The sequence below is a fragment of the Lampetra fluviatilis genome, chromosome 3 (genome assembly GCF_964198595.1).
Source record: "Lampetra fluviatilis chromosome 3, kcLamFluv1.1, whole genome shotgun sequence".
NCBI lineage: Eukaryota > Metazoa > Chordata > Hyperoartia > Petromyzontiformes > Petromyzontidae > Lampetra > Lampetra fluviatilis.
In genome coordinates this window covers 17958146-17984410 of record NC_136277.1, presented here as the reverse complement: position 1 = coordinate 17984410, position 26265 = coordinate 17958146, and the positions used below count along the sequence as shown (strand labels likewise).

Below are 26265 nucleotides of genomic sequence, written 5' to 3'. Positions count from 1 at the left end.
GTCCTGAAAGGCCTCTGCATACTGCCCTGCCATTGGCAATGGAAACTCGTATTAACGTTGTATGCTCTACAGCTATAGCATCAGCTTACTTCATACACACTGGACCTAATATGTCGTCGGTTCATAATTTCTAATTATTGATTCCTCATCAGCAACCGTTATCTATTCACTACTGGATGTAGGCTATGTAACAATCCATCTAACATCTGTACACAAGCCGATTCCATCGCTTCACCTCTGCAGTGGACGAGGTATCGGGCATGCTCTCTCTCCCTCCTTTGACTACCACTCTGTCGTTAGTCTTGACCACCAGCCATCATCCGGTATAGCCACATGTCTTGCCCAAGTCCTGCTTACTTTTATTAACATGTTTTTTTTACTGATTTAGAATTGCTTGTCTGTGAGTATAGGTACATACGCACCGTGTTTGGGTAGACCGATAGCTTGCGATTGAGCGTTGCATCTTCCCACAGGTGTGCACAGACGTTGATGAGTGTCAAGATGGAAAAAATGGTGGCTGTGTCCTCAACTCCATCTGTGTGAACATCGTGGTAAGTTTTTCTCGTTACTTTTATCTTTTTTCTTCTTAATTTTCTTTGCTATTTAGAACAGATTGGAAATATGATTTTAGTTCTATTGTAATACAAATGAGGCATCCCCGCACGCAAGCACTCAGGCGTGTTAATGGGGGAGATTACGGAGAGAGAGATTAGGGAAAGAGAATAAGATTAGCATGAAATGAGCTTCAATCGCCGCATAAGAGTATTGTCCCCGCATATGCGCACAACAGCAGTGTTAATGGGAGATTAGCACTATGTTGATGGGAGAGATTAGGCAGAGAGATTAGGGAGATTAGCAAGTTAATGTCATGTCTATGTGTAACACAAGCTGCGGCACTGCCAACTACGCTGTGAGAGTCAAGCGCATCCACTCAAGAGAACCACCGCAACAGTGGTCGCGCCAGTGAGACCCCAGCCCATCACACAGCCAGAACCATCGATACATCGAGGCTAAGGGAGCAGAGGTGGCCATGTTAGTGAGACCCCAGCCCATCAGTACAGAGGCACCTAACAAGGCAATGCAACTCAGAGAGTCGGAGAAAACAGCCAAACGGCAGGGAAGAATGGAAGCCCCACAGCAAGTTACTACTTTGCTTGGTTAATAACTTCCTTCCAATGATTAATCAGCTTATACCCATCTTCTCGGTTGAAATTGTCTCTGTTTCTATATATCTGGATGGCTTCATGGACAATTCTTTGATGGTAGCCCGAAGGTTTGAAGAGTACCTTGGTCTCGGAAAAAACGATATTGTGCGAGCCCACTGCATTATAAAAATGATCAGCGACGGCAGAGGTATTGGTTCTACCGTGTTTCAAATCTGCCTTGTGTTCGCGAACACGGTCCGAGACGTGTCGTTTCGTTTCCCCAATGTAACTACTGCTGCAGACACAACTTAGTTTGTAGACACCAGGGTATTGCATGTCAGGAATGACATCCTTCACAGATGGGATCAAATCACGGATTTTGTTTACTGTATTGAATTGGACCTGGATCTTGTGTTTGCTTAAGATTTTGGAAATATTTTTGGTAACACCTGCTATGTATGGCAAGGTGATGGTTTTTATTGTGTCCTCAGAGGGTTGTCTCCCCATGGTTGGGGTGATAGTTTTACGGAATGTGTAGTCTGAGTATTCGTTCATCTTGAGGGCTTGGTGTACGTGCTCCAGTTCACTGGCGAGGTGGCGCTGGAAGGAGATGCAGCGTGCCCTATGGTGTAGTGTTTTGATGAGGGAGTTCTTCTGGGCCTGATGGTGGTGGGAGTCAGGCTTTAGATAGGAATCCGTGTGGGTCGCTTTTCTGTAGACGGAATGTCCCAACGAGCCATCAGGCCTCTTCTCGATGAAAACATCCAGGAATGGTAGCTTGCCATCATTTTCCACTTACATGGTGAATTTTATGGATGGATGTATCGAATTGATGTGGTTGAAAAAATGGTTCAGTGCTGGCTGGCCATGTGGCCAGATGACGAAAGTGTCATCTATGTATCTCTTCCACAGGGAAGGACGTAGAGTGGATGTCAGGATGGCGTCTGTTTCAAATTTCTTCATGGAAACCTTCACTACCACTGATGATAAGGGAGAACCCATAGGGGTACATTTTGTTTGTATAATGTACCATTCCAGATGAAGTAAGTGTTTGTAAGGCAGTGCCTCACCAAAGTTGGTGCATCAGGATTCAGTCCCTGTTGGACCAAGTCTTCAATGATTGCTATGGTGTCAGGTATATGTACCTTGGTGAACAGAGAGACTACATCGAAGCTGACAAGCAAATCATCTGGAGACAGTGAAATGTCCTTGATTAGAGAAACCAAGTGAGCTGAGTTAAGTACTGCTGAGGTGGTCTTGCCCGTGAATGGAAGCAGGGTCTCAGACAGAAATCGGACCAGTTTGTAGGTAGGTGAGTTGATGGATTTTTGGAAGGTCATAAAATCTGGGTGGTCTAGTAGCCGAAGGTTTTAGAGAGAGCTGCTTGGTCGGTTCGATTAGAGAAGTCGAATTAGTGATGATATTGTTGGTTTTTGTAGTCAGGCAGTTGATAGGATCTTTGTTGATTTTGGTATAACTGCCATCATTAAGAAGGTCCTGGATTTTGTTGTTGTATGTGGTTTTATCCATGATGATCGTGGCATTGCCCTTGTCGGCTGAAAGGATGACAATATCATCTCTCTTTTTAAATTGAGCGAGTTCAGAGCGCTCGTCCCTGCTGATGTTACTAATGGGTTTCTTAGCGTTTTTGAGGATGGTGGCGATTTCAGATCTTGCCACGTCTGCTGGGATGTGACCTAAACCTCTGAGGGCTACCTCAACCTGGGCATTGATATCATCCACTTTGACTATGGTCAAACAACCCCGATGACCGACATGGCAAAGGAACGCCATCATGCCGCAATACAATGAGAAGGGCCGTATTGGTTTTGTTAATGGTGTTGGATGTTGGTTGTGGTTGTGGCAGGGCTCATATCGCTGTGGACCGTGCAAAGCGGGGTACTCAGGAAACCAGAATGTGGGCTGCCACCCCGGCAACACCTGCAACAACGGGGCCTTCAACCCATGCGACTTGAACGCGCAGTGCCACGTGGAGCGGAACGGGGACGTGTCGTGCACCGTGAGCAGCAAACTCGCAGCCACAGACACGCACACACACATGGACGTACACACACGGACGTACGCACACACACACTGACGCATGGATACACGGACACACCGATGCATGTACATGGACCCGCACACACGGACACAAGGACACACACACACAGATGCACAAACATACATGGACGCACCGACGCATGCACAAAGACAGACAGACGCACACAGACGCATACATGGATGCACACGTGGACACAACACACGGATGCACATGCAGACGCACGCACACATGGACGCATGTACACATGGACGCATGTACAGACGCACACATGGATGCACACAGACGCATACACACAGGGACACAGATGTGGTCAAAGTTCTTACTTGTAACGAGAAAAATGTATATGTGTTGACTAATCAGTTTATCCAAAGAAAAATTGGAATGTCCAATACCAGCTTTGATCTTTCCTCCATCTGGATTGCTGGGAGTTTAAATCTTTGAATGCCACATTTGGCTACAAGCAGAACTTAATATTTGTATTCGGGCAAGTAATACATTCACAGTAATTTGGAAAATATTTCTCACCCAAAAAAAATGTATGTCCCCCATTTTGTTTAGCTTTACATTCTGAGCAGACCACAATTTTTAGACCGCCTGCCTGAGCCGTGTGGACCGGGTGGTCCTATCTGTCTGACTTTACTGGCAACAGCACACGAGGCTCGTACAGGAGCGTCCGTATAGAAAGTGTGGACCGTGGCAGTCCTGCAAACCCACCTGTTGCCTATCCCCAATATTATTGGTCAACGCGAATTATTGTGCTCACCTCAGACTCCTCCGGACCATCACCTTTAGCCCTGACTAAGTGCTGGATGGAAGTCGTGGGCGTGGCGCTAGACCCGTGCGTGCAGGGCACTGGTGCTGCAAGCACAAGTAGACAGCAGAGTGCATGGCCACTGCTGTTTGAGTTGCCAAACCTCCCGGATTGGCTGGGAGTGTCTCCTGGAATTGGCATCGATCCCTCCTGGTGACTACTGAAAGCAATCCGGAGGATGTTTATAATAGGATATTTTAAGAAAATAAATTGACATAATGAAAGCACATCGTTCGAAAAGAAAATCTTTCATTGTTAAACTATAAGGTGTCACCTGATTGCGTTTTTATTTCCCTTGGCAGCGTGATGGCATAGTATGAAGGGTGGAGTCTTCAATGTCATCCTTGCAGTAGCTCTTGGCTAGCTATCGAACAAAGACTGTCACCACATCACGTGCTTTCAGATGCGCTTCTGCGACCGTCTGGAACGATATTATGAAGCCCCTGGAGCCATGCACTTTAAAATCTAGATTGAAAACTAATTTCTTTAGAACTGGTCTTGTGTTTAGTTTGTTGACCTTCCTCCGCACATCGGATTAGTACAGTTGGCTACGTACGGTGTGAAAGAAGTTCAACATGCATACATTACATCATGCTGGAAGAAAAAAAACATCTCCTGGAATAGCTTCAGTCAGAGTTGCCAACCCTAGCTGCTGTACTTGAGGGTATGCACCCTGCACTCTGCCCGTGCGTGCAGTGCAGCGCGTGCCCGCAAACACAAGCAGAGTGCAGAGTTATGCGGCTGCTGCGATACTTGAGGGTTATGAACTGCTGCGCTCTGCCTGTACGTGCAGTGCAATGTGGGCTGGGCTGGAAACGGCTATGTGTGCGGCACGGATGCCGACATCGACGGCTACCCAGACGAGGCCCTGCCCTGCACGGACAACGACAAGCACTGCCGCAAGGTGAGAGGGGGAACAGGGCAACCTGTGTGCCTGGTGACGAGCTCGGCACTTAACGTGCCCTGTCTGGCGTTGGCTCGAATGCTTGCCCACAGTTTGTGTACAAGCAGAAATATTGTTCTATAATGACCTTGATGATAAGGGGAAGGGTTACATCGTCAATGACAAGTCAAAACACTGAACTAAAACTAAACTAAACTATTTTTTTATTTTACCAGGTAAGGCCTACTGAGCTATATAGCTCTTTTTTAGAAGTGACCTGGCCACAAACAGTAGCTCAACGAAGTGGCTTATCACGTGCAAATTTATAACAGCATCCAAATACTCAAAACGCATGTTTCTAAATGTGGAGAGAAAAACCAGAGGACCCGGACAAAAATCCACGCGACCACGGGGAGAACATGCAAACTCCAAGTATACAGGCGTCAGGCTCGGGATCGAACTCTCGACCTCCTGCATACCAGTCGAGGGAGTAAACATCTCGTCACAGTGGTAACGCCGCGGTGACGAGACACAATGCACGCAACCATATTCCTCCGACAACAGAGTTTGTACAAGCGTCTGAGTTTACTGCCCTGGAATATTGTCTTGATGCACGGTAAGGAGCCATCCATTTAGTACGTACGCTAAAATCTGCCGGCTGCATTAAAGGATTAAGTTGCGTACCTTGGCCACTTATTTTGCTGAGCTGCGTGATAGCTGCAGTCAGGGGTACGGTGGCACACGAGTGACATCTCTCCCACAGTCCCACTTCTCCCGGTAGTGCTTGCCTGACAGCTGTAGAAACTGAACTGTGGCTCATTTGAAGGCCAATGTAGACAAATTATTATCGAGGCTTCACCCCCCCCCCCCCCCCGTTTCCTATGCGTACGTACATTGTCAGTAAACCCCCCATACGCAAGCGTACGCATTTGGGTTAACCCCCCCCCTCCCACCTCCATGCGTACGTACTAAATGGATGGACCCTCACTGTAATATAAATGGCAGTTTCATCAGTTCCTCTGGGTAAACTGACATCCAAATAAAAAGCTGAGGAGGCCCTCATCCTGTAAGGGATTTTACAAAAAGACTGTGCACACTTATTTTCATCATTATGTTAGTTAATGCCCTCTACCAGACCTTGTTGGATAAAAATATCTATTATTTTGATCATTAATTCAATTTCAGCTCGCACCTCAGTTAATGTTTCGTAATTTGTAACATTACACTTGAAAAAACATTCTCCTGTCCTCCACCGAGTAGTGCCCAGTCTGTAATTTGAGTAGTGCACAGTCTGTTGTTGGACTGCATTCAATTTGTGGCGAGCCCAAGAATAGCCCGAGCGAGTCTTATGATTGATACTTTTTGGCAACCTCATCCCATGTTACATGATGGTTCTCATCCAGCAACATCCGCACTTCATCCACAATATCATCAGTCACTCCACGGGGTTGGTCATCCAATGTTCGGCCCACGTTGGCCCCTTGCCGCAGAAAAAACGGGGTTTCCACCTGCTCACTGCAGTACTGACAGCGGCAATTTCTCCACACGTTTCACACAATGTGACGTTTTAGCTAACTTTTTTTTTCCTTTGCTTCTTCACTTTTAACGTTTTTTCTTTGTTCATTAAATGTCATGCGGACAATTGCCTCTGACATAGGGCACTTCAAAGAAGCGCGGAACTGATACACCCAAGCACCTCAAACATTGCGTTCTAAAATTCTGACCATTGGGCTGAAATGAAAACAAGTGCACGTTTTGGCTGCCCTTTCATATATATATCCAGAGTGCCCTTTGATCATAAACATGAGCAACTTCTAAATGCACTAATGGAGCAAAATCCTCTCGTAACAAAACAGCCGCGATACACGTGCAACGGTCAAGAGGGTGCCTTCTTCCAATGTGAAATGCATTCTTGCACATCTTAACATGTGGCCCCTTGGCAACACGCATCTTTTTTTTCCCCCCCCTCCAAAATGCATAACACATTGGACACCAAACACACTTTGATGCCTGCTCTGGGGCTTTTCACCCCTGTTTGCCCGCTGCAGGGGAGAGCCTGCACATGCGTGTGTCATTGGCTCAATTGGGGCACCCTTCGCTCTACGTGCTCGGGAAGTCGGCAATCAACGTGGTTATTAGCGAAAAGATTGCGGTCTACGTTTGACATCGTTACGGAGAAACCGCGCACTGACTGCGACTCGGTGCTTGTGATTTGCCACTTGCACGAGGGCAGACGAGGCGTGAAGTCAGCGCGACGCTCGAACCGGCTCAACGCTCAGGGGTGGTGGTGACGTCTGCACACAGATATGTGCGCAGACGTCACCACCGAGCAGTTGCCCGCCCGCGTGCCAACCAGCCTGCAAAACTTTATTAGGTTATAGTGTTTAGAATAATGTTTAAAGAATAAAAACTTTATCAGGTTATAGTGTTCAGAATAATGTTTAAAGAATTAAAAGATCATCTTATCAAGGCCTTATATTGCACTCGTGAAATGAATTATCGCTGATGTGAAGCCACGTGCCATCTGCTCCTTGTAACAATAGCCTCCGCATACCCAGTAACAATGGAAATGATGGCTAACATCAGTGGCGAGTGGTATCTGAAGCGGTCTTAGATCCCCCTTCACCAGCGACACTGACCAGCGTGGTGAAGTGTGGTCTAACGAGCTGTGACGGCATCGCGGACTTCATCCAGCGGTGGACTGGCGAAGGGTTGTCAACAAACAATTATAAAACTAATTATTTGGTGGGACTGCATCGGCAGTGGCGCACAAGCACACATGACAACAAACAGTTTTAAGGCGCATTCATCAACAACAATGCCTTAAAATAAATATATATTTCATAGGCAACATTTTAGCCAATGCTCCTTCTCTCGGGCATTAGTCCATCTTGCTATGAAGAAGGTGCGATTGCCCGAGACTTTCGCCTATTACAGATTATTCCACTGAATACAATTTATAATAAGTGCACTGTGATTGACAAATATGTTGGGTTTTTATTTATTATACATATGCACCCATTTCACTTGCACAAGGTATGTTGACTGCAGTGCAGCTTGAGTGTTATTTGCTGCCACAGTATGACAATGTCTGCTACCCAATCACTGCACCAGTAATACCAGCTATTGTATATGGGCCTGAATGTTATATCTACGGAGGTCACCACTGCCCACAAGCACCTTCTAAGTGCCCGTATACCTACATAAAATGAATTTTTCAAAGACACACTTTACACACAAACCTTGTCCCTTTCCTGACTTCTCATTCACCTCAACATAAGCTACACCATCTTTCGCATCATCTTCTATTTTGTCTGGCTTATTTTCCGCTTGCGTCTTTGACATATTCCTGCAATGCATCTGAACACAGTTCGTCTGGCTACAATACTAGAAGTTGGCTCCCATGCTGCACACAACAGGTTCTGATTGATAAGGTCTGCATTTTACCCTGGAAGCATATTTTTTTTTATTAGGTTTGGAAACCATGTTGCAGGATAAGATTCCTGTTTTGCTGCTCGTGATCAGCTCATCAAATTCAGCACATGGCATGTCGAATGTTGGTGCGTCAGCCTACGGCTTTAGGTCCAAAGTCTTACGGCTCATGCACAGTTCTGCATTTTCCCCCACAGGACAACTGCAGGTTCACACCCAACTCGGGGCAGGAGGATGCAGATGGGGATGGACTTGGAGACCAGTGCGATGAGGATGCGGACGGCGATGGCATCAAGAATGTGCAGGTGCGGTCACACTTAATAATAAAACAAATGTTCACATTTATTTGGTAGTTAGTGCCATTCTTACAGTGCAAAGGCACCGTGGAAATGCTCTGTAAGCGCTACTGAATATTTTTGTCTTGAGTGTATTGCTGCAGAGCTAGTTGAGCGTTCGAGAAAAATCATGAACAGTGACCAGCAATGAGTTCCACGTAGATAGGCCAGACTCTACAAATGAGAGCGAGTGAGCGGGTGGGTAGGTGGGTCACTGGGTGAGTGAGCGTGTGAGTGGGTGATGGAACATTTAAGTGAGTAGGTGAGTGAGTAGGTGAGTGTAGATAGGTGAGTAGTTGGGCTGGACAACATGAACGAGAGAGCGACTTAGTGGGTGGGTAGGTGGGTTGCTGGATAAGTGAGTGGGTGAGTGGGTGATGGAGCGTTTAAGTGAGTAGGTGAGTGAGTAGCTGAGTGTGTAGATAGGTGAGCTGCCAAGGGGAGTCGATGCGACAGGCCAAGTTGGAAACTAGTATGAAGTTACGGATTGATGTAAACACTTGGAGATGACAATGCAGATGATGATGACGATGATGACAATGAGTTGACAGTCATTTCTGTTTTCCTTCAATAAACCCTTGACAGGACAACTGCCGGCTCATAGTGAACAAGGACCAGCAGAATTCCGACACGGACTCTTTCGGCGATGCGTGCGACAACTGCCCCAATGTGAACAACAACGACCAGCGCGACACGGACAGCAACGGGGAGGGCGATGCCTGCGACAATGACATCGATGGAGACGGTCAGCCCATACAGAACACCTGCAACCACAGCTCTGCTGTTCCACGAGCTACAGTAACACGTAGCTTTTCCGTATTGATGCCCATACGCAAGGTAGCCTGGCGCACCATTACACCCCGCAGTGTGTTGATTTGTACGAATGTGTCAGCGAGGCAACGTGCATATGGGAACGCTGTTGAGGTGGTGGGTACAAACCAGGAGTATTCATCCACCCAAGGTCAAATTCACTTCATGTTCAATGAGTTTGATGGTCTCTGCTTGAACAAGTATATCCCTTGGATAATATGAGGATGTTTTGAAGGCAGCTGGGTGGCAAGCAGTCAGAGCACTGTGGAGAGCCTGGGTTTGACTCCAGGAATTCACCTGTGCCTCACACCGGGTTCCAGTGTGAAGCAAGTTGATGGTTTTTAGTGCAGTCACCAATGACCGCACCAAAAATCCACCATGTTAAATCCGGCTTTCTCTCCATGGAGAGAACACATGCATCTTCTCTGTTTGGGGGGGGGGGGGGGGATTTATTTTACTTGCTCTGCCCTTTCTGCAGGAATCCCAAACATACTGGACAACTGCCCCAAAGTGCCCAACCCTCTCCAAACGGACCGTGATGGCGACAGCGTGGGGGACGCCTGTGACAGCTGCCCTGAAGTCAGCAACCCCACTCAGGTGTGGACAGCAGGACGGGCTCCACGCATCGGTTTTGTGTGACGGTGCAATGGATACATTTTGGCGTCAATACACAGATCTGTACTGCTGTGTGCAGGGTGTCTCAACAGATGCCCTACACACACGCACGAAGCAAGCTCGGCATCGGGCCATTTTAAAGAGGTAGCTGTTCAATTAGAGCTGTTCGGCAGAACTGAAATGTCTACACTTCGATGGTCTTCAGAGTTGGGGATGGAGGAAGGGGAACTAAGAGGCAGGGCCAAGGGAAAGGTGGAGAGCTGTTGTCGTGGAGGCTTTCAAAAAGAGAGGGTGGGACTGGAGAGTGATGGAGACAGAAGATGGGGAGATATGAAGGCACGGTGGAGAGATGTTAACCTCCTCGCCTGGTATGCAGTAGGTCATGGGTTCGATTCTGACCCTGACGCCTGCCTATTGGGAGTTTGCATGTTCCTCCTGTGGTCATGTGGATTTTTTTCTCCGGGTCCTCCGGTTTTTCCTTCCACATTTAGAAACATGTGAATTTCCACGTGATAAGCCGCTTCATTGGGCTTTCGTTTGTGGCCAAGTTGCTTCTGAAAAACAGCTATATAGCTCAGTGGGCCTTACCTGGTAAAATAAAATTAGTTTCGTTTAACTTTATATTGTCTATAACCAATCCAGGCAATGCCTGGACAGAGAGACTGATGGTGGTGATGATACTGTCCTCCCTAACGCTTTTCTCTCTCCTGTAATCACAACACTCTCCCCCTCTCCATGCCACAGACTGACAGCGACAGTGACCTGGTTGGGGATATCTGTGACACCAACCAAGACAGGTAACCCTTTACCACACAAACACACTGCTTGCCAAGGAGTGCTACTCGAGGGATGCAATGACACTGGCGCTGTGTGCGTCTGTTTGGAGTTTACATGTTCTCCCTATGGTTGTGTGGATTTTTTTCCGTGTTCTCCGGGTTTTCCCTGCACAGTTAGAAACGTGTGAATTTACACACGTGATGAGCCACTTCGTTGAGCGACCATTTGTGGCCAGGTGGCTTCTGAAAAAGAGCTATTTAGCTCAGTAGGGTCTTACCTGATAAAATAAAAATAGTTCATAGTTTAGTGTGGTCGCAAGAGTGTCTAAACACCCCTCTCATGGCTTCTGTAGAAAGAAAAAAAATGAATAATGAGAGTGGAATTTCCACTACTGATTTCTTAGGATATATATAAATATATCTTAAGTTAAATGTCCGGGGGTGGAGGGTGGGTGGGGGTAGGCGTGACGTCAGCGCGTTGCAGGAACCTGCCTCAGAGTTGTGGTGTGTGTGCTGATGTCACCACCGCACACCAGCCAGGCAGCCAGCCAGCAAAACATTTTTCGAACATAGCATGATACTGGGGTTAATTGATGTCCTGAAAAAGAACAAAAAGTGTAAAATTTCATTAAAATATAAATCGAATATTGAGAGCAGCAGCAGTGTTAGAGGGTAATGTGCTTTGTAAGGTCGTGACGCAGAAGAGCGTGATATGCGTGTCACATTGCTGTGGCGAGTTTGGAACCAAACATGAAGGCCCCCCAGCTGCACTGAAAAAAGTAGGTGGGCCGAGGAAGAGCACAGCACTGCAAGGAACGATGGGCGATGGACAGGACTGATGGTGGAATGGCAGCCAAAGGAGAAAACGTGCCCGAGAAGGCAACCACCGGGTGTTAGAATGACGAAATCTATTATTGTATACGTATGTATATTGAACTTCTTTCTCACCGTACATAGCCGACCGTGCTAATCTGAGTTGCGGGGAAAGGACAACAAACTAAACACAAAAAAACTGTTTGAAAGAAATTGGTTTTCAATCCAGATTCAAAAGTGCATAGGTCCAATGGCTTCCCAATATCGATAGGAAGAGCGTTCCAGACAGCCACAGCAGGACATCTAAAAGTGCTCGGTACAGTGTCTTTGTTCGATGGTTCACAAAAAAACGCTGCTAGGATGACCGGAATCAGATGAAATGTAGCATCACAGGCCCACGGGGATGACAACAGCATGAGGAGGCATGTACTCAGCAGTAGATGGACAATGATGATGATGACGGTGAAGCCCGGTAAGTTGGAGTCAGGCTCTAACGTGCGTGCTAGTGCTGTGGGGCATGGCCTGCCAGGAGGGGGGCAAAGGTCCCCCGTGTAGCCTTCACAGACTGTTGGGGCAAGTGCTGTTCGTGAGCACCTATGCAGGTCGGAATGGCATACGAGGATGTGGATGGTCAGCACCACGCCCGGACGCCTAGTACTCATTTGAGGCTGAGTCGACCTAGGGGAGGTGCAGGACCGGTTCAGATAATCGTTACCGGTGTTGACCGTGGGCGGGAATCGAACCCTGGTCACCGGGTTCGTAGATGCAGCACACTAACCGCGGCACTGCCGCTGCCCACGAGTGTCCGGGTGGTGCTCCCTTCTCCACCCTCGTATTCAAACTGCCATGCGCCACGTATCGTCCACAAGCCACGTGTACAGAAACAGGTGTGCTGGTACAGGTGTACAGGTGGGGATGTGCAGTCGCTCGAAGCTGTCATATTCGTCTTTTAGATGCAGCTGCTAATATATACACAGCAGCGGACATGCGCTGACGCAGCGCGCTCACCGCCACTTTGCTGCCGCTGCCCACAGTGACGGGGACGGGCACCAGGACACGCGAGACAACTGCCCCAGCGTGCCCAACAGCTCCCAGCTGGATACGGACAACGACGGACTGGGCGACGAGTGCGACCACGACGATGACAACGACGGCGTCCCCGATTACCTGCCGCCCGGCCCAGACAACTGCCGCCTCGTCGTCAACCCCAATCAGGAGGATAATAACGGCACGCGCTGCGACCGTGCACGCACGAGCTTTGCCCGGGCTTTGAAACAACACGTCGACTTTGATGTAATGGGATGAAAGCCAAGGCTCCGGGCAGCCAAAGCTGGGCGCAGACCAATTATTTTACAGGCCCTCCTCCTCCTATCTCCAGCTCCACAGGGATTGCCAATTTCCTCGTTTTGAGCTGCAGATATGTGGTAATGGCGTTACTGACATTATCTGTGATGTCAGCACAAATTACGGTTACATCATTATGGCGTCATGATGTATGCGTTTAAGTGATGTTTAACAAAAAAGTGCACTGTCAGTCTGTCAGTAAAAATCACAAGGTTGGTAACCTAAGAAGATTTGAATGCATGGAATTTGTGTAGATTGACGAGTCTGCTAACCCCAAAGATTTCCAGTGTCCAAATAAAATAGTGATGTTTTACGAAATGCATTCACAGCAGCTTACAAAGGGCAGCTAAAACATTGTGAAAATCATTTAACATGAGAGTTCAAGTATAATGTTGGGCTTATTTTTAACTCTTTTGTGGACTCATCGTGTATTCCAATATATGCAAAGATATGTTAGGTTATTATTTTGAAAATTATCAGTTCGTACTTATGTCTCATTAATATGCTATTTAATATGTTTGCGACAACCCTTCTTAACGCTTTCCAACTAAGGTTTAAAGCGTCAATGCATTAATCATCTCCGTCTGTCAGAGGCGGGCGGCCACGACAACATTTGTACAGATGATGTTATTTTAAATAAGCATTATTGCAATGAAGGATGACCAGCCAAATTTTACAAAATACGTCATCGTTAATCACACGGGCCCCTTCAATCGTTGTGTGATGCTACACCGTCACTCGGTGAAAATGGAAAGTTGAACCAAAGTTGAATCTGTCAGTTGCTAGTTGAATCTATCGGTCATAATTGGCCAGTACGAGATACGTCATCGGCCACTACTACTTATTGAGGTCACCGATACTTTAATGTAGAGCTCCATGTTGTGGAGCTTGTGTGGTCATATTACCCCATCACTGCACAGCGTGGTCTCGCGAAGGGGGGGCCCTGAACTATTCAGATATCACACCGATGTTAGACATTGTCAGAAGTTGAACTGAGGTCACCAAGTTCATTACAGAGTGCACAATCCACTATGCTCCTGCTTTCCCCTACATCTCCTTAACAAAAAGGATACAAAGTTTACTTTCAAATATAAAAAGCCATCAGACCAGCTGTGATTGCTTATTCTGCAAAATACGCACTAAGTGAACAAAGCTTATTTGAGCCCAATTAAAATCCTGAGGCAAGATGTCATTTTTCCAACCACTGCTGTTGGTGCAAGGAGATGAGATTGTTCGGATTTACCAGCATTTGTGACCCTCTGTAAGAATTGTAGCAGTGGCTCTCCTGTCCAACTATGCCCCCTCTCTACAGCTCAGCATTTGTGCATTTCTGTAAAATGTTGAGCAATATATATTTCAGCAATTAACATGCTGCTAAAACTAATTTCCCACAATATTAAACAAGTTGCTACAAGCCAACCATGTTGGAACACTTACGTAGTTGATCAATATAAAAAAAAATTGGCAATCCTCTATTGCTATTTCACCACTAATTGGCCAAGTCTAGATGGTGCTGCGTTTTGATCACTTAACAAAATCGTAAGGTTGTGAGTTCAAACCCTGGTCAGAGGACTATTCAGCCTATCATCCCTCAGGGTCAATTACAATGATACCACTTAGGAATGTGGGATTTATGCCACTGCCTCAGGGCCACAAAGTGACTGTCTCACACTCATTGGAGCAGGTAATGACTATAAAACTTGAATCTATCTTTCTTTTCCTGGAACTTATTTTTATTTCACCAGATAAGGTCCACTGAGCTATATAGCTCTTTTTCAGAAGCGACCTGGCCACAAATGATAGCTCGACGAAGTGGGTCATCCTGTGGAATGTATAGCAGTCAAATACTCTCAATGTATGTTTCTAAATGTGGGGGGGGGGGGGGGGATTCGGAGGACCTGGAGAAAAATCCAAGTGACCGTGGATAGAACATGTAAACTCCAAATATAAAGATGTCAGGGCCAGGATCGAACCCTTGATGTCCGGTATACCAGGCGAGGGAGTTTACATCTCACCACCACGGTCAGTTCGATCGCCCAGAGGGCATGTTCCTCAAATCCTCCCGCCACTTTCGACCCAGCAGTACAAATGGCTACATTGGCAGGGCACGTGCAGTGAGGCATAGAGTGTGGGTACTGCCACCTCCAGCAAGATTTCTGGCGAGCGTGGGACAGTAAGCCAAACACCCTCGAGAGCTGCCTTCCAGAGCTCCTTCTGGGGGAGGCCCTTCCACCAGCAGTGACACGAGCAATCAATCGCAAAGCCGCACATTGACCGCTTACTTGAGAGCGTGCGCGTGTGCCTCCCGGGTGCAGGTGATGGCGTGGGCGACGTATGCGAGAGCGACTTTGACAACGACTCGGTGATCGACCGCATCGACGTTTGCCCCGAGAACGCCGAGATCACGCTCACCGACTTCCGTGCCTACCAGACGGTGGTGCTGGACCCCGAGGGGGACGCGCAGATCGACCCCAACTGGGTCGTCCTCAATCAGGTGGCGCTCCCTCCCGTCGCCACCCTCCGACGCAAGCATCAAACGCCACGCATTTTCCACGAGTGTGCAATGACAAAGATCCCCCCGTAATAGCCTTCACAGATTGCTGGGGCAAGTGCCGTTAGCGAGCAGCACCTATGAAGGCCGGCACGGCACACGAGGGGGTGGGTGGCCAGCACCACGCCCTGCCGCCTTTGTCTCCCCAGTGGCGATGTTTACACATCGCACCAGGTACTCATTTACCTCGCCTGGTATACAGGAGGTCGTGGGTTTGATCCCAACCCTGACGCCTGTAAATTTGGAGTTTGCATGTCTCTCTCTCCTCGTGGTCGTGTTGACTTTCCTCCTGTTCCTCTGGTTTTTAATTCCACATTTAGAAACATTCGTTTAGAGTATTTGGCTACTATAAATTTACACGTGATAAGTCACTTCGTTGAGCTGTCATTTGTGGCCAGGTCGCTTCTGAAAAAGAGCTATATAGATCAGTGGGCCTGACCTGGTAAGTAAAATAGTTTAGTTTTAGTTGAAGACAGATGGAGATTACTCTATGTATTATACTGCCATCTCGCGGCGAATCAGGGTATAGCATGATAATTGTTTTTTTACCCTTTTATCTGGCAACAAACCTGACACCTTTTTTACAAGGAGTCACGTTGCATTGACCACAATACCTGCGGTCGGAATGCAAACAAAAAAACACAACTCTGATAATGTATGCGCTGTCCTTGAAATTGATTGGTCCACACCCGAGACAGCTTTTCTTAGAGCCTAGTCTCACATGGTGTTGGACCAGATGACGCCAAAGGGCGCACAACTCAAAGACAATGCACCATCAGAGTATGAGAGCTCGGGGTAAAGCATTTACACCATTGGAACCTCCTTTGCCAGTCGAATTTCAAGACGTTTGTGTGATCCACAAAACCTGGCCTCCATAGTGCTGCATTAGAAACGTGCACCACCACCACCTGGCGAATTAGCCAAGAGTGGATTATTAGATGCCGAATGTATAATACACATATCTTATTGTGTGCAGCTACAATTATATAATCCAGGTGCATAAAACTATTTAAAAAAAGGACACACGTACCTTGAATAGTATCCGTGTCAAGGCTAATTTATACTTCCAAAGGTTACAGCAGTTGTCCTGTTTCAATACATATATGTAGGGCATGTATACAATAGGCATACATATGTGCCATGTGCACAGGTAAAATCACAAGCCTCCTATTTCTCCATCAAGTATTTGCGTTCTGGTACAGGTGCGCATGCACACACATACATCCGTCGGTCAGCCATCCCTCTAGATTAGACGCTGTCAAGACAATATCATCCAGTTGTAAATGTGTGTGGACTCGCAGGGTTTAAAATATATATGAAGCATGCTTTGCTGTATGTGACTGCAGGGCATGGAAATTGTCCAGACTGTGAACAGCGACCCGGGCCTGGCAGTAGGTGAGTGTAACCCACCGTGTGCGGTCATCTTGGTTGAAGTTTTAATGGCTCCTCACACTCTCATCCATTATAATTATATTAATGCCCTATTTTATCAGACATAATCAGTGTCTTCATTTATACCAGAGGAATCTGATGAGTTATGAAGCTCTATTTTTTACAGGTACCCAGTAGGGGCGGTTCAGACAATGGAGTCCATGATAAATTAATTTTAAACTAAAATTGCTTTCTTGGGACAATATACAAAAACAATCTTCAAAGTCTTCTCATGCTGTAGTGAGAATTGGATTGCATTGATTTTCATTGGAAATTTTCAGTTCCTTGTAAAAATTTAATATTCGTACCGTGCCGATCACTCTCACTGATGGCTAAAATCTTTGATGGTGTATCGCTGAGCAAATGGTTGCTTTACTCACTGCCTAGAGACCCTGGTGTAGATTAAACTTGCTGGATCATTGTGTTCAAATAAAACATTGTTGTCATACTCTTCCTACTGTGGGAATAACTTGATGAAGATTTTCAGTTAGCATTTCACACAATAGTGTTTAACCGTGTTATCAACATTCACATATTGTCCAATTTACTTCATTTTGGAGGAAAATTGTTACAGACAGGATGGCAGGCCAGGACGTCAAACAACAAAAGATGGCTCTATAAGAACACAGATTTACTTTTGAACACCATAGAGAAGCTGCCGTAGGCCAGCGTCTAGGGGCTCCCACCTCTTCCAAGACATATGGCCAGCGTGAAAGAATAGGCCAATGCAGCCTCTAGAACTCAATTCGATTGGAGGCCCTTCCACCAGCGAGTGGCGTGCACCTTTATGAGTAATTGCAGGGCTGCACCTTCACCTTCCATCGTATGTATGTTTCTAAATGCAGCTCTGATTTGTATTCATGCAAGGACTGGTGCTTATTGTCGTGCATTCCTCATCTGACACAATAATGCACAATCATGAAGAATTAAAGTTACGGCAACTTTTATAACGGAAAGTTTCATTTTACAACTCATTGTTGAAAAATAAACAATGTTATAAAAAAAATGCATCGCTTAAGGAACCAGTAATGGCATGATGCAATCGAAGCACAAGTTCTAGTAAAATGTCGATGCTAATGAGCACATCAGGGAAAAATATATAACGAAATTATAAACTTTCTGTTGAGATAATACATCATGTGCACACATCCGCACAGGCTACACGGCTTTCAACGGTGTGGACTTTGAGGGAACCTTTCACGTCAACACTGTGACGGACGATGACTACGCTGGCTTCATCTTTGGCTACCAGGACAGCGCCAGCTTCTACGTCATCATGTGGAAGCAGACTGAGCAGACCTACTGGCAAGCGACGCCCTTCCGCGCCGTGGCCGAGCCGGGCCTGCAACTGAAGGTGACCACGCCTAGAGGATGGAACATTTCGCCGTAACGACGAGATCTTGATCATGACTAAAACGTGTGGACGCTATCGCTAGTGTCCACGTATATATGTATGTACGTTGAACTTCTTTGGCACCGTACGTAGTCAACCGTGCTAATCGGAGGTGCGGGGAAGGACAACAAACTAAAGACAAAAGATGTTTAGAAAAATTAGTTTTCAATCTAGATTTCAAAGTGCATAGCTCCAGTGGCTTGCTAACTCACGTCTCAAATTGCTGGTTCAAGTACAGGCAAGTTTTATAGATTGTCTTATCGTCATGCGTCGTTCACGTGTCCCTTCTTCTGACTTGTTTCTTTTCCTACTTCATGGTGTCTTTAACGGTCGATCAAGCTACAGGGCACCTGTACAAATATGAATCTACTCAATGTTAGGAAGTAGATGCCAACAGTGGTGAGTTTGTGATTCGCAATATTAAAGTGTATTTTAAAGAATACTACCCGAGCAAACAATGTACTTCACTTGTTTATCACTATCAACACTCATTTGCATTTAATTGCAACACGATTTGTAAATGAAAGTTTTTATTAAAAATCTATATTAGTTTTATTAAGAGTATGAGTAAAGAGTGACCTAATTATCTAAATTGTACCCAACAGTTTGTATTCACCCTTGCAGCAATTACAATTGGTTATACAGTTGACACTCACAGTTTGCCTCACACCTCATCTGTGTGGTTGCTAAAAAGGCCGTCAAGTCCAAGACGGGGCCTGGTGAACGGCTCCGCAATGCCCTCTGGAACACGGGTGACACGGGCGACCAGGTCACACTGCTGTGGAAGGACCCGCGCAACGTGGGATGGAAGGACAAGACATCGTACCGCTGGCACCTGGCTCACCGCCCGCAGGTTGGCTACATCAGGTAAGAGATACAGCGACTGCTGCTCAGCACAACCCACCCAGGGCTGGGGCAGTTCCCATGGGGAGTCACGGTTCAGTTTCACAAACATTTCAGAATTTCTGGGGGTTTGTCAATTTTTTTATCATCTGCAAGATGACCTAGTAGGGAAACTTAAGAACAGGGAGCAACATTGCTCACCCCCCTTACTGGCAGACAAATCTAATGTTCAGGCCGCTGCTGCATACACCTGATGTATGCTGAACTTATTTCGCACCGTACGTAGCCAACCATGCTAATCGGAGGTGTGGGGGAAGGACAACAAACTAAACACAAAAAGCGGTTCTAAAGAAATGAGTTTTCAATCGAGATTGAAAAGTATATAGCTCCAGTGGCTTCCTAATATGGGATGGAAGAGCGTTCCAGACGGCCTGCAGAAGCGCATCTGAATGCGCGCGATGCAGTGACCGTCTTTGTTTGACGGTTAGCCAAAATCCGCTGTGAATTTGACCGGAGTTTGCGTATTGGTTTATGCTCCTTAACAGGATCAGCAAGGTATTGTGGTTCATTTGTGGCAAAGAACTTTGCGTGTGATGAGTGTGCGACCCGATAATGTATTTGTTCGGCAACCGGAAGCCAGAGGTAATCTTTACATCTAGATTACACATTTTGTGTTTACCACGTGTTTTAAGCTAAATAAATAACCTACAAAACACCGGCTTGTAAAAAAACACAACAAAGTGCAATTGGAGTACAGGAATTACTTTGCACATGTAGGCTATTGCCATCATTCTGGTTTCAAACTTGCTTGATAAAAACCGTTTCCCCAGTAGATGGCGGAGGTGTTCCTTGCAAGAGAGTCACAGCATTTGAGATTCATCAGTTATAACCAATTAAATGTCTAACACAGAAATAATTATAATGTATTTACAAAACAGTTAACATCCGTTAAACATCTGTGTTTTGTTCATTTGATTGTTCACAAAAATACGATCAGCTACCTCGGGGGTTTTCATCAGCTCCACAAAACTGTGCACAACCAAATGATGTATGCCGACTGGAAATGACCAAACCCAGACATGTTTCGCAACACATGCATGTGTGTCTGCCTATGTTGTTGCCGTGTTTTATCTTTGTGTATGTCTCTCTCTGTATGTTGTGTGCCTATGTTGTTTTCGTGTCTGTTTCCTTGGTGTGTGTCACGCTCGGTGTGTCTTTGTGTGTCTCTCTCTCTGTGCATGTGTGTCTGCCTGTGTTGTTGCCGTGTCTGTGTTTTATCATTCATTCTTACCTGATGATGGTTGCTTGTGTTGCAACCGAAACGTCGTATTCTATTATTATTTTATTTTCTACGTGACTTTACCGAAAGAACCAAAGAGCAACCTACGCTTGCTTGTGCAAGGAAATACGTTCTCCAGCCAGCTTGGGGTGGCATCCCCTGTGGCCCCGAGTCGATGGTGGAAATTCATCAAACACCCACAGCCTCTACCTGATTATCCATAGGGTGACCACTGTTGCCTGCCTATGAAGAGTTTTGATGATAGGCTGAGCCAGCCCCTACTGAAGATTGAACTTGCCAGTTTGAGCACTTTGTGCTGTAACTGTCAAAACCAAAATGTCACATTTACACGCAAAGACAAAGATATAGCCTTAACAGGCTTTTGGGGCAATTGTTGCTTGCGAGTAGCAGTTATGGAAGGCCTGCACGGCACACGAGGGGGGGGGGGGGGGGTGGGTGGCCAGCACCACGCCCGGCCGCCTTTGTCTCCCGAGTGACGATATTTACTACACATCGCACCGGGTACTCTCATTTGAGGTTCAGACGACACGTGTGCACACACCGATGGTAATACACATTCCTGCGGAGGGAGCTGGTAGGAACGTTGGGTTGCTCACTCAATGGCCAGGGTCAACGGTGGCGTGGTGTATTCCACAAATATGCCCGACTGTGAGGGCGGGCACAAGCCGGCGTGAGTAGGTTAAACGTTGAGTTTTATAAGGGCACCACGGGGTGACCAGCCCCTCCCCACCCAGCCCCACCCCTCCCACCCCTCACCCAGCCCCTCACCACCCTTCCCACCCCACCCAGCCCCTCCACACCCTCCCCACCCAGCCCCTCCCCACCCTCCCATCCCCACCCAGCCCCTCCCCACCCAGCCCCTCCCTCCCCACCCAGCCCTTCTCCATCCTCCCCTCCCCACCCAGCCCCTCCCTGCACGACGGACACAATAATCTCCTGTGGGCTGGTGTAACCAGGAGGTTCATACCAGTGTAACATTGTGCAGGATGCACAGCTATCATTCGTCCCGGTGCTAGGTGAAGATGGTTCCACTCGGTTGAGTCTTGCGTGTCGTCTCGTATTTCCTCATTCGTGGTCGGTGTGAGTTTGGTGAAGAGGGCGCCCAGGACCGGTTCAGATATCGCGCGCCGCTCATGTCAGCTGTGGCTGCTGCTAAATAATTAAACATTTCAAACATTTTAAAAAAATATCCCATGACAATTTTTTAGAAATGTAAACGCATCCCAAATGTTGATGCGTGCTGTGCAATGAAACTGCTATCTGCTGGATGTGCGTGGAGGGTGTTGCAGATTGTGGCTCAAAAATGACGTACAATATTCATTATATTAGAAGTATAAATATCTTCTAATGTCGCTCTTAATAGCATAAAGTGAGAGAATGTCATATTGCCTGACTGCTCTTCTGACCTGTATTTTGGGACTGACTGCTATCTCAGTGTAGCTGTTCTTTCTATATACATATCCAAATATTTATTTTTATATTCATGCCTTGGTTTGTCAGAGCTTACAAATGAGTGCATCAGTTTCCACTGAATCAAAGGCATAGCCCATAAAAGCCCAGCAGCAATTGATATTCATTTGTTCGAAATAGAGACATCATCGTGTTCGCTGTTAAGAAAAGTTGACCTGGGCAGAGGTCATGTGGTGAGAAGGGATGACGGCCGATGGGAGAGGATGGCATTGGAATGGCAGCCCAAGAAGAGAGCACACCAGAGGTTGGCCCACTGCGGAGATGGAGCGATGAGATCGGCTGGCGTGCAGGAGTGGAATGGATTGTCGCATCACGGGATCATCGTGGATGGTGATGCCCTGGGGAGGTCTTCATCCAGTAGACAATGCCTGATGATGGCATTAGTTGTGGAGGTGGAGTGGTGGCCCAGTGGTTAGCACACTGTGCTAATGTCAATGTTAAGTGATATCTGTACCAGGCTTGACTGTTCCCCCCCCCTTTCCAACCTGTATTGACCTTCGTCGTGAAGTATGGTCAAACTCGCATGACCGGCTCTCTGCAGAGGGGTTATTTTACCAAGGGATGTAAATGTGCTGTTGTTCTTGGGTTTATTTAAAAAGACGAATGGCGAGCTGAAATGTCGACTGTTCTCCTCTCAGTACCAACATATACTATCGAAAAAGTATTATACTTTTATCAACTGAAAACCACAAACATCCGGTTTTGAAATAACGCAAGTTGGCGGTAAGCGGGAACTTATTTTATCAATCTTATTTTGCAGTTACAAGCCAACATTGGGGGGTCAGACATTTGTGACGATGTGTGACGGGGGGGGGGGGTAGAGAAATGTGGCGTCCATCAAAATGCGCAACTTTGAATAAATATAGACAACACGTTCTACTTCATTAAATATACTTTTTAATAAATGTTTTCTCCTACAACATCAGAGTGCAGCGCCACATTAAATACGCACTACAATGACAATTGTTTAAAGCGATTTGAAGCATGTTTTATTTTGGGGGGGGTGGGCAGAGCTTTGTGACGTCATATTTGAGAGGGGGGGGGTCTGACTTTTTGTGACGACGGGGGGGGGGGGGGGTCAAAAATCCTCCAAACTCGCGTGACGTCATTTATGGACGATCCTCTTACAGGGTGAAGCTGTACGAGGGCCCGGTGCTGGTCGCCGACTCTGGGGTCATCATCGACACGACGATGCGAGGTGGACGACTTGGAGTCTTCTGCTTCTCACAGGAGAACATCATTTGGTCCAACCTGCGCTACCGATGCAACGGTGAGTGAGCACGCTGCAGGAGCGTCACGAGCGTGGGGGGCAGGACGTGCCTTGCCCCCCCCTAGTGGGGGGCCCTTGACAACCACCGTCAGATCTGTTTTCAACAGTATAAAATAACTAAAACTGATTTAAAATGCGGTTTAAATGTATTTTTTTATGAAAATGCTTTCATTGACGTTCCACTTTGCATTCAAGTGTACTTAGAGCAGTAACGTAATATTGCAAAGAGGCTCGGCTGAACTGTTATGGCCGCATTTTGCGAAGACGGAGCGCCCCTACCACATTAAATGTTCGAGACCGTGAGCGTAACGACGTCATTCGGCAGGAGGAGCCGCGAAATATAGCCGAGGTGCAACCGTGCGACACAAATCTAATATTTGAGCTCCACCTGATCGATTGGCGCACCCCCTGAGCTGATAACGGAGTTGCTACAGCACTGCCAATCTGGAAGCTCAACTTGTGTGTGTGAAATTTCGATTTAAAGCTTTCGTGACTGCAGGGATTCATCTTCTTGGTTCTTTCGGTAAAGTCACGTAGAAGGGAAATAATAAAATAATAAAAGTAAATCTGAATACTTTTTATTATTTTATTATTTCCCTTCTACGTGACTTTACCGAAAGAACCAAGAAGTTGTGTGTGTGAGACAAAAGGATGATATTTTTAGTCCACTACTTGATGTATAATTCCGTTTTTTTCCAAAACATGGATTCGTGGTTGTCTTAGAATTCAAGTTCCACCGAGCGGTCAGTGGGCCTGCCACAGAGCCAGTTTTCATGGGGGGGGGGGTCTTGCTGGTTTGAGTGTTGTGGCTGTCGACTCGTGAAGGTGTCTCAATAAACGGTGTCATCTGCTGAAATGTGGATGGTGAAAACCCCTTGACAAATATTTAAAAATTAGACGACGATCATGTGTGCCATCACAATAGTCTACATCCAAAGATTTGAAAGTTGCTTGGTTATAGAAAATGATGTGTTTGTGTTTAATCTGGTCTCCGTAAGTGTTGCAATAGACAGCCACTAGTGTCAACTAAATTACACATATATTTTGTGAAAGGAATTGCAATGAGTTGTAAAACAAGTCACCAGGGGTGCACAGTGTGTGTCTAATGGGATCTGATTATATTGAGTCCACCACTGTCAAAATCCATTTCGAACCAATCCAATCCTATCTACAATTTGCAGACATTGCATTACTTGAACCACATCTTTTGATCTGAAATTCAATCAACTTATGATTATTGCATGTCTTAAATAACTGTAAAGTACATCGGCTACTTTTATGTTATTTAAGTAAGCTAAACTCAAGTTTGCTGACACATAAACTGTACATACACACACTGTACTATATATGGCACAGTGTGTGTATAGACTGTACGAGGCCTGTGATACAATATTTGCATGGAATCGTGTGTTTCAGAATACATCTTCCATTCACGCATGTTGTATTTAATTTCTTCATGGGAACCCTAAAGTCACTACCGAGTGTAAACACTCCATTATGGTATTAAAGGAATCTTATCCGATCAGGACATGCCCGGATGTTGAACGGAGTACATTTAGAATCTTCACGGTCAATCCATTTATCTGATCAGATTTCTTTTTTTGGCAATTTTTCTTACCAAATTCAATTCCGAACTAAACTAATGATATTCCCCTACAATTCACAAATAACAGTAACTGTTCAAGCAATGGCGGAGCCAGGATTTTCAGGTAAGGGGGGCAACCCTTCCAGCAGTGAAAAATGATAGAGGAGTTGTTAGTAAGTAAGGACTTGTCCCTTGCTTTTTATTCGACGCGTGTGCGGCGATGGCACAGCCATCGATCGTGGGTCGAATTCGAACCGCGTTGTGTGATCGGCATCGCACTCGCTGAAGGTGAATGCCTTCAGAGAAGTCGTCTACTGTATACGCAACTGCGCACAATTCTGAGTCACTTATATCTGCTTTGCCGTTACTTATTGCCATTTATGGACTCAGACTATTGTCCTATCATCTCATAGAGTCCCTGGCACAGAATAATATGCTACACAGTGGCAGTGGGAGTCGCAAAATGCCGATTTATTATAAATAAACCCCAATGATCCGATCGAAATTAGGGATTTCGATCGGATCATTGGGGGGGCACGTGCCACCCCCCCCCCCCCCCCCCCACTTTGTATGCTATTACAAAAAAAATATTGCTTAAACAGTTTTTTAAATATCACATCAACATTGAATAATTCGTACCAGCATATTTGTATGAATATGTAAAGTTTTATAATGTAATAAAAAAACATAACTGTATTGCTTTCTCTTACAGACACTGTTCCAGAAGACTTTTCAGCGTATCGTGCCATGCAAATTCACTTTCCTTCATAAAGCCAAGAGATAAACTGGAAACGAATCTGTGTAAATGACTAACAATTTCTGAAACTGAAAAAATACTTAATGATCGTACAATTTATTCCTTTGTGTTGACAAATATAGGAGCAGTTGAAGTGCAGGACATGCTAATTTTGTTTTTGAATGTGGGATTTGTGGATTGAATTAAACGTTTTTTTACCTTATTGTATAAATGCTTTTAACATTTAGTTACATTTTTACTGTAATTTAGAATTAATATTGTACAGCTGATATTGTATTTTACATTTTTTTTACTTTGACTTGTAACATGTGTTCTTGAATGGTTTCTTTCCCATTGTTTGGGAAATGATCTTATGAAAAAAATACATTTATACAGTCGTTTTATGAAACGGAAGAACGCACGCTGGAACCTCCATCGTTCTACCTTCCAGAACGGAGCGGGTTACATCAATGAAATGTACATATTTGATGTTTTTTTAAACGTGCATATGACGTCGACATTTTGAAACAGCTACAGAAAGATTTAACATGTGCTATTGTGTGTGGGGAAGTTAAGTGCTAAAAGGAGGTGGATGGATGGTTAGGGGGTAGGTGGAAACTAGAGGGGAAAATAGAAGTGATGGGAAAGTAGTGACGATAA

The 26265-nt window shown here is 46.0% G+C and overlaps 1 protein-coding gene across 2 annotated transcripts in view; it reads left to right on the top strand.

Annotated features, from left to right (window-relative positions):
- Positions 1-25908, top strand: part of LOC144953746 (thrombospondin-3-like) — a 71319-nt gene extending 45411 nt beyond the window's left edge. For both annotated transcript variants that reach the window (XM_078884349.1, XM_078884341.1), the window contains exons 10-23: positions 474-551; positions 3013-3165; positions 4812-4922; positions 8531-8638; positions 9254-9413; positions 9957-10075; positions 10838-10890; positions 12717-12910; positions 15342-15520; positions 16924-16972; positions 18166-18362; positions 19096-19268; positions 23145-23284; positions 25582-25908. In XM_078884349.1, the coding sequence (XP_078740475.1) occupies positions 474-551; positions 3013-3165; positions 4812-4922; positions 8531-8638; positions 9254-9413; positions 9957-10075; positions 10838-10890; positions 12717-12910; positions 15342-15520; positions 16924-16972; positions 18166-18362; positions 19096-19268; positions 23145-23284; positions 25582-25640 (1773 nt within the window). In that variant the 3' untranslated portion in view covers positions 25641-25908. The remainder of the gene's footprint in view (positions 1-473; positions 552-3012; positions 3166-4811; positions 4923-8530; positions 8639-9253; positions 9414-9956; positions 10076-10837; positions 10891-12716; positions 12911-15341; positions 15521-16923; positions 16973-18165; positions 18363-19095; positions 19269-23144; positions 23285-25581) is intronic.
- The last annotated feature ends 357 nt before the right edge of the window (positions 25909-26265 follow it).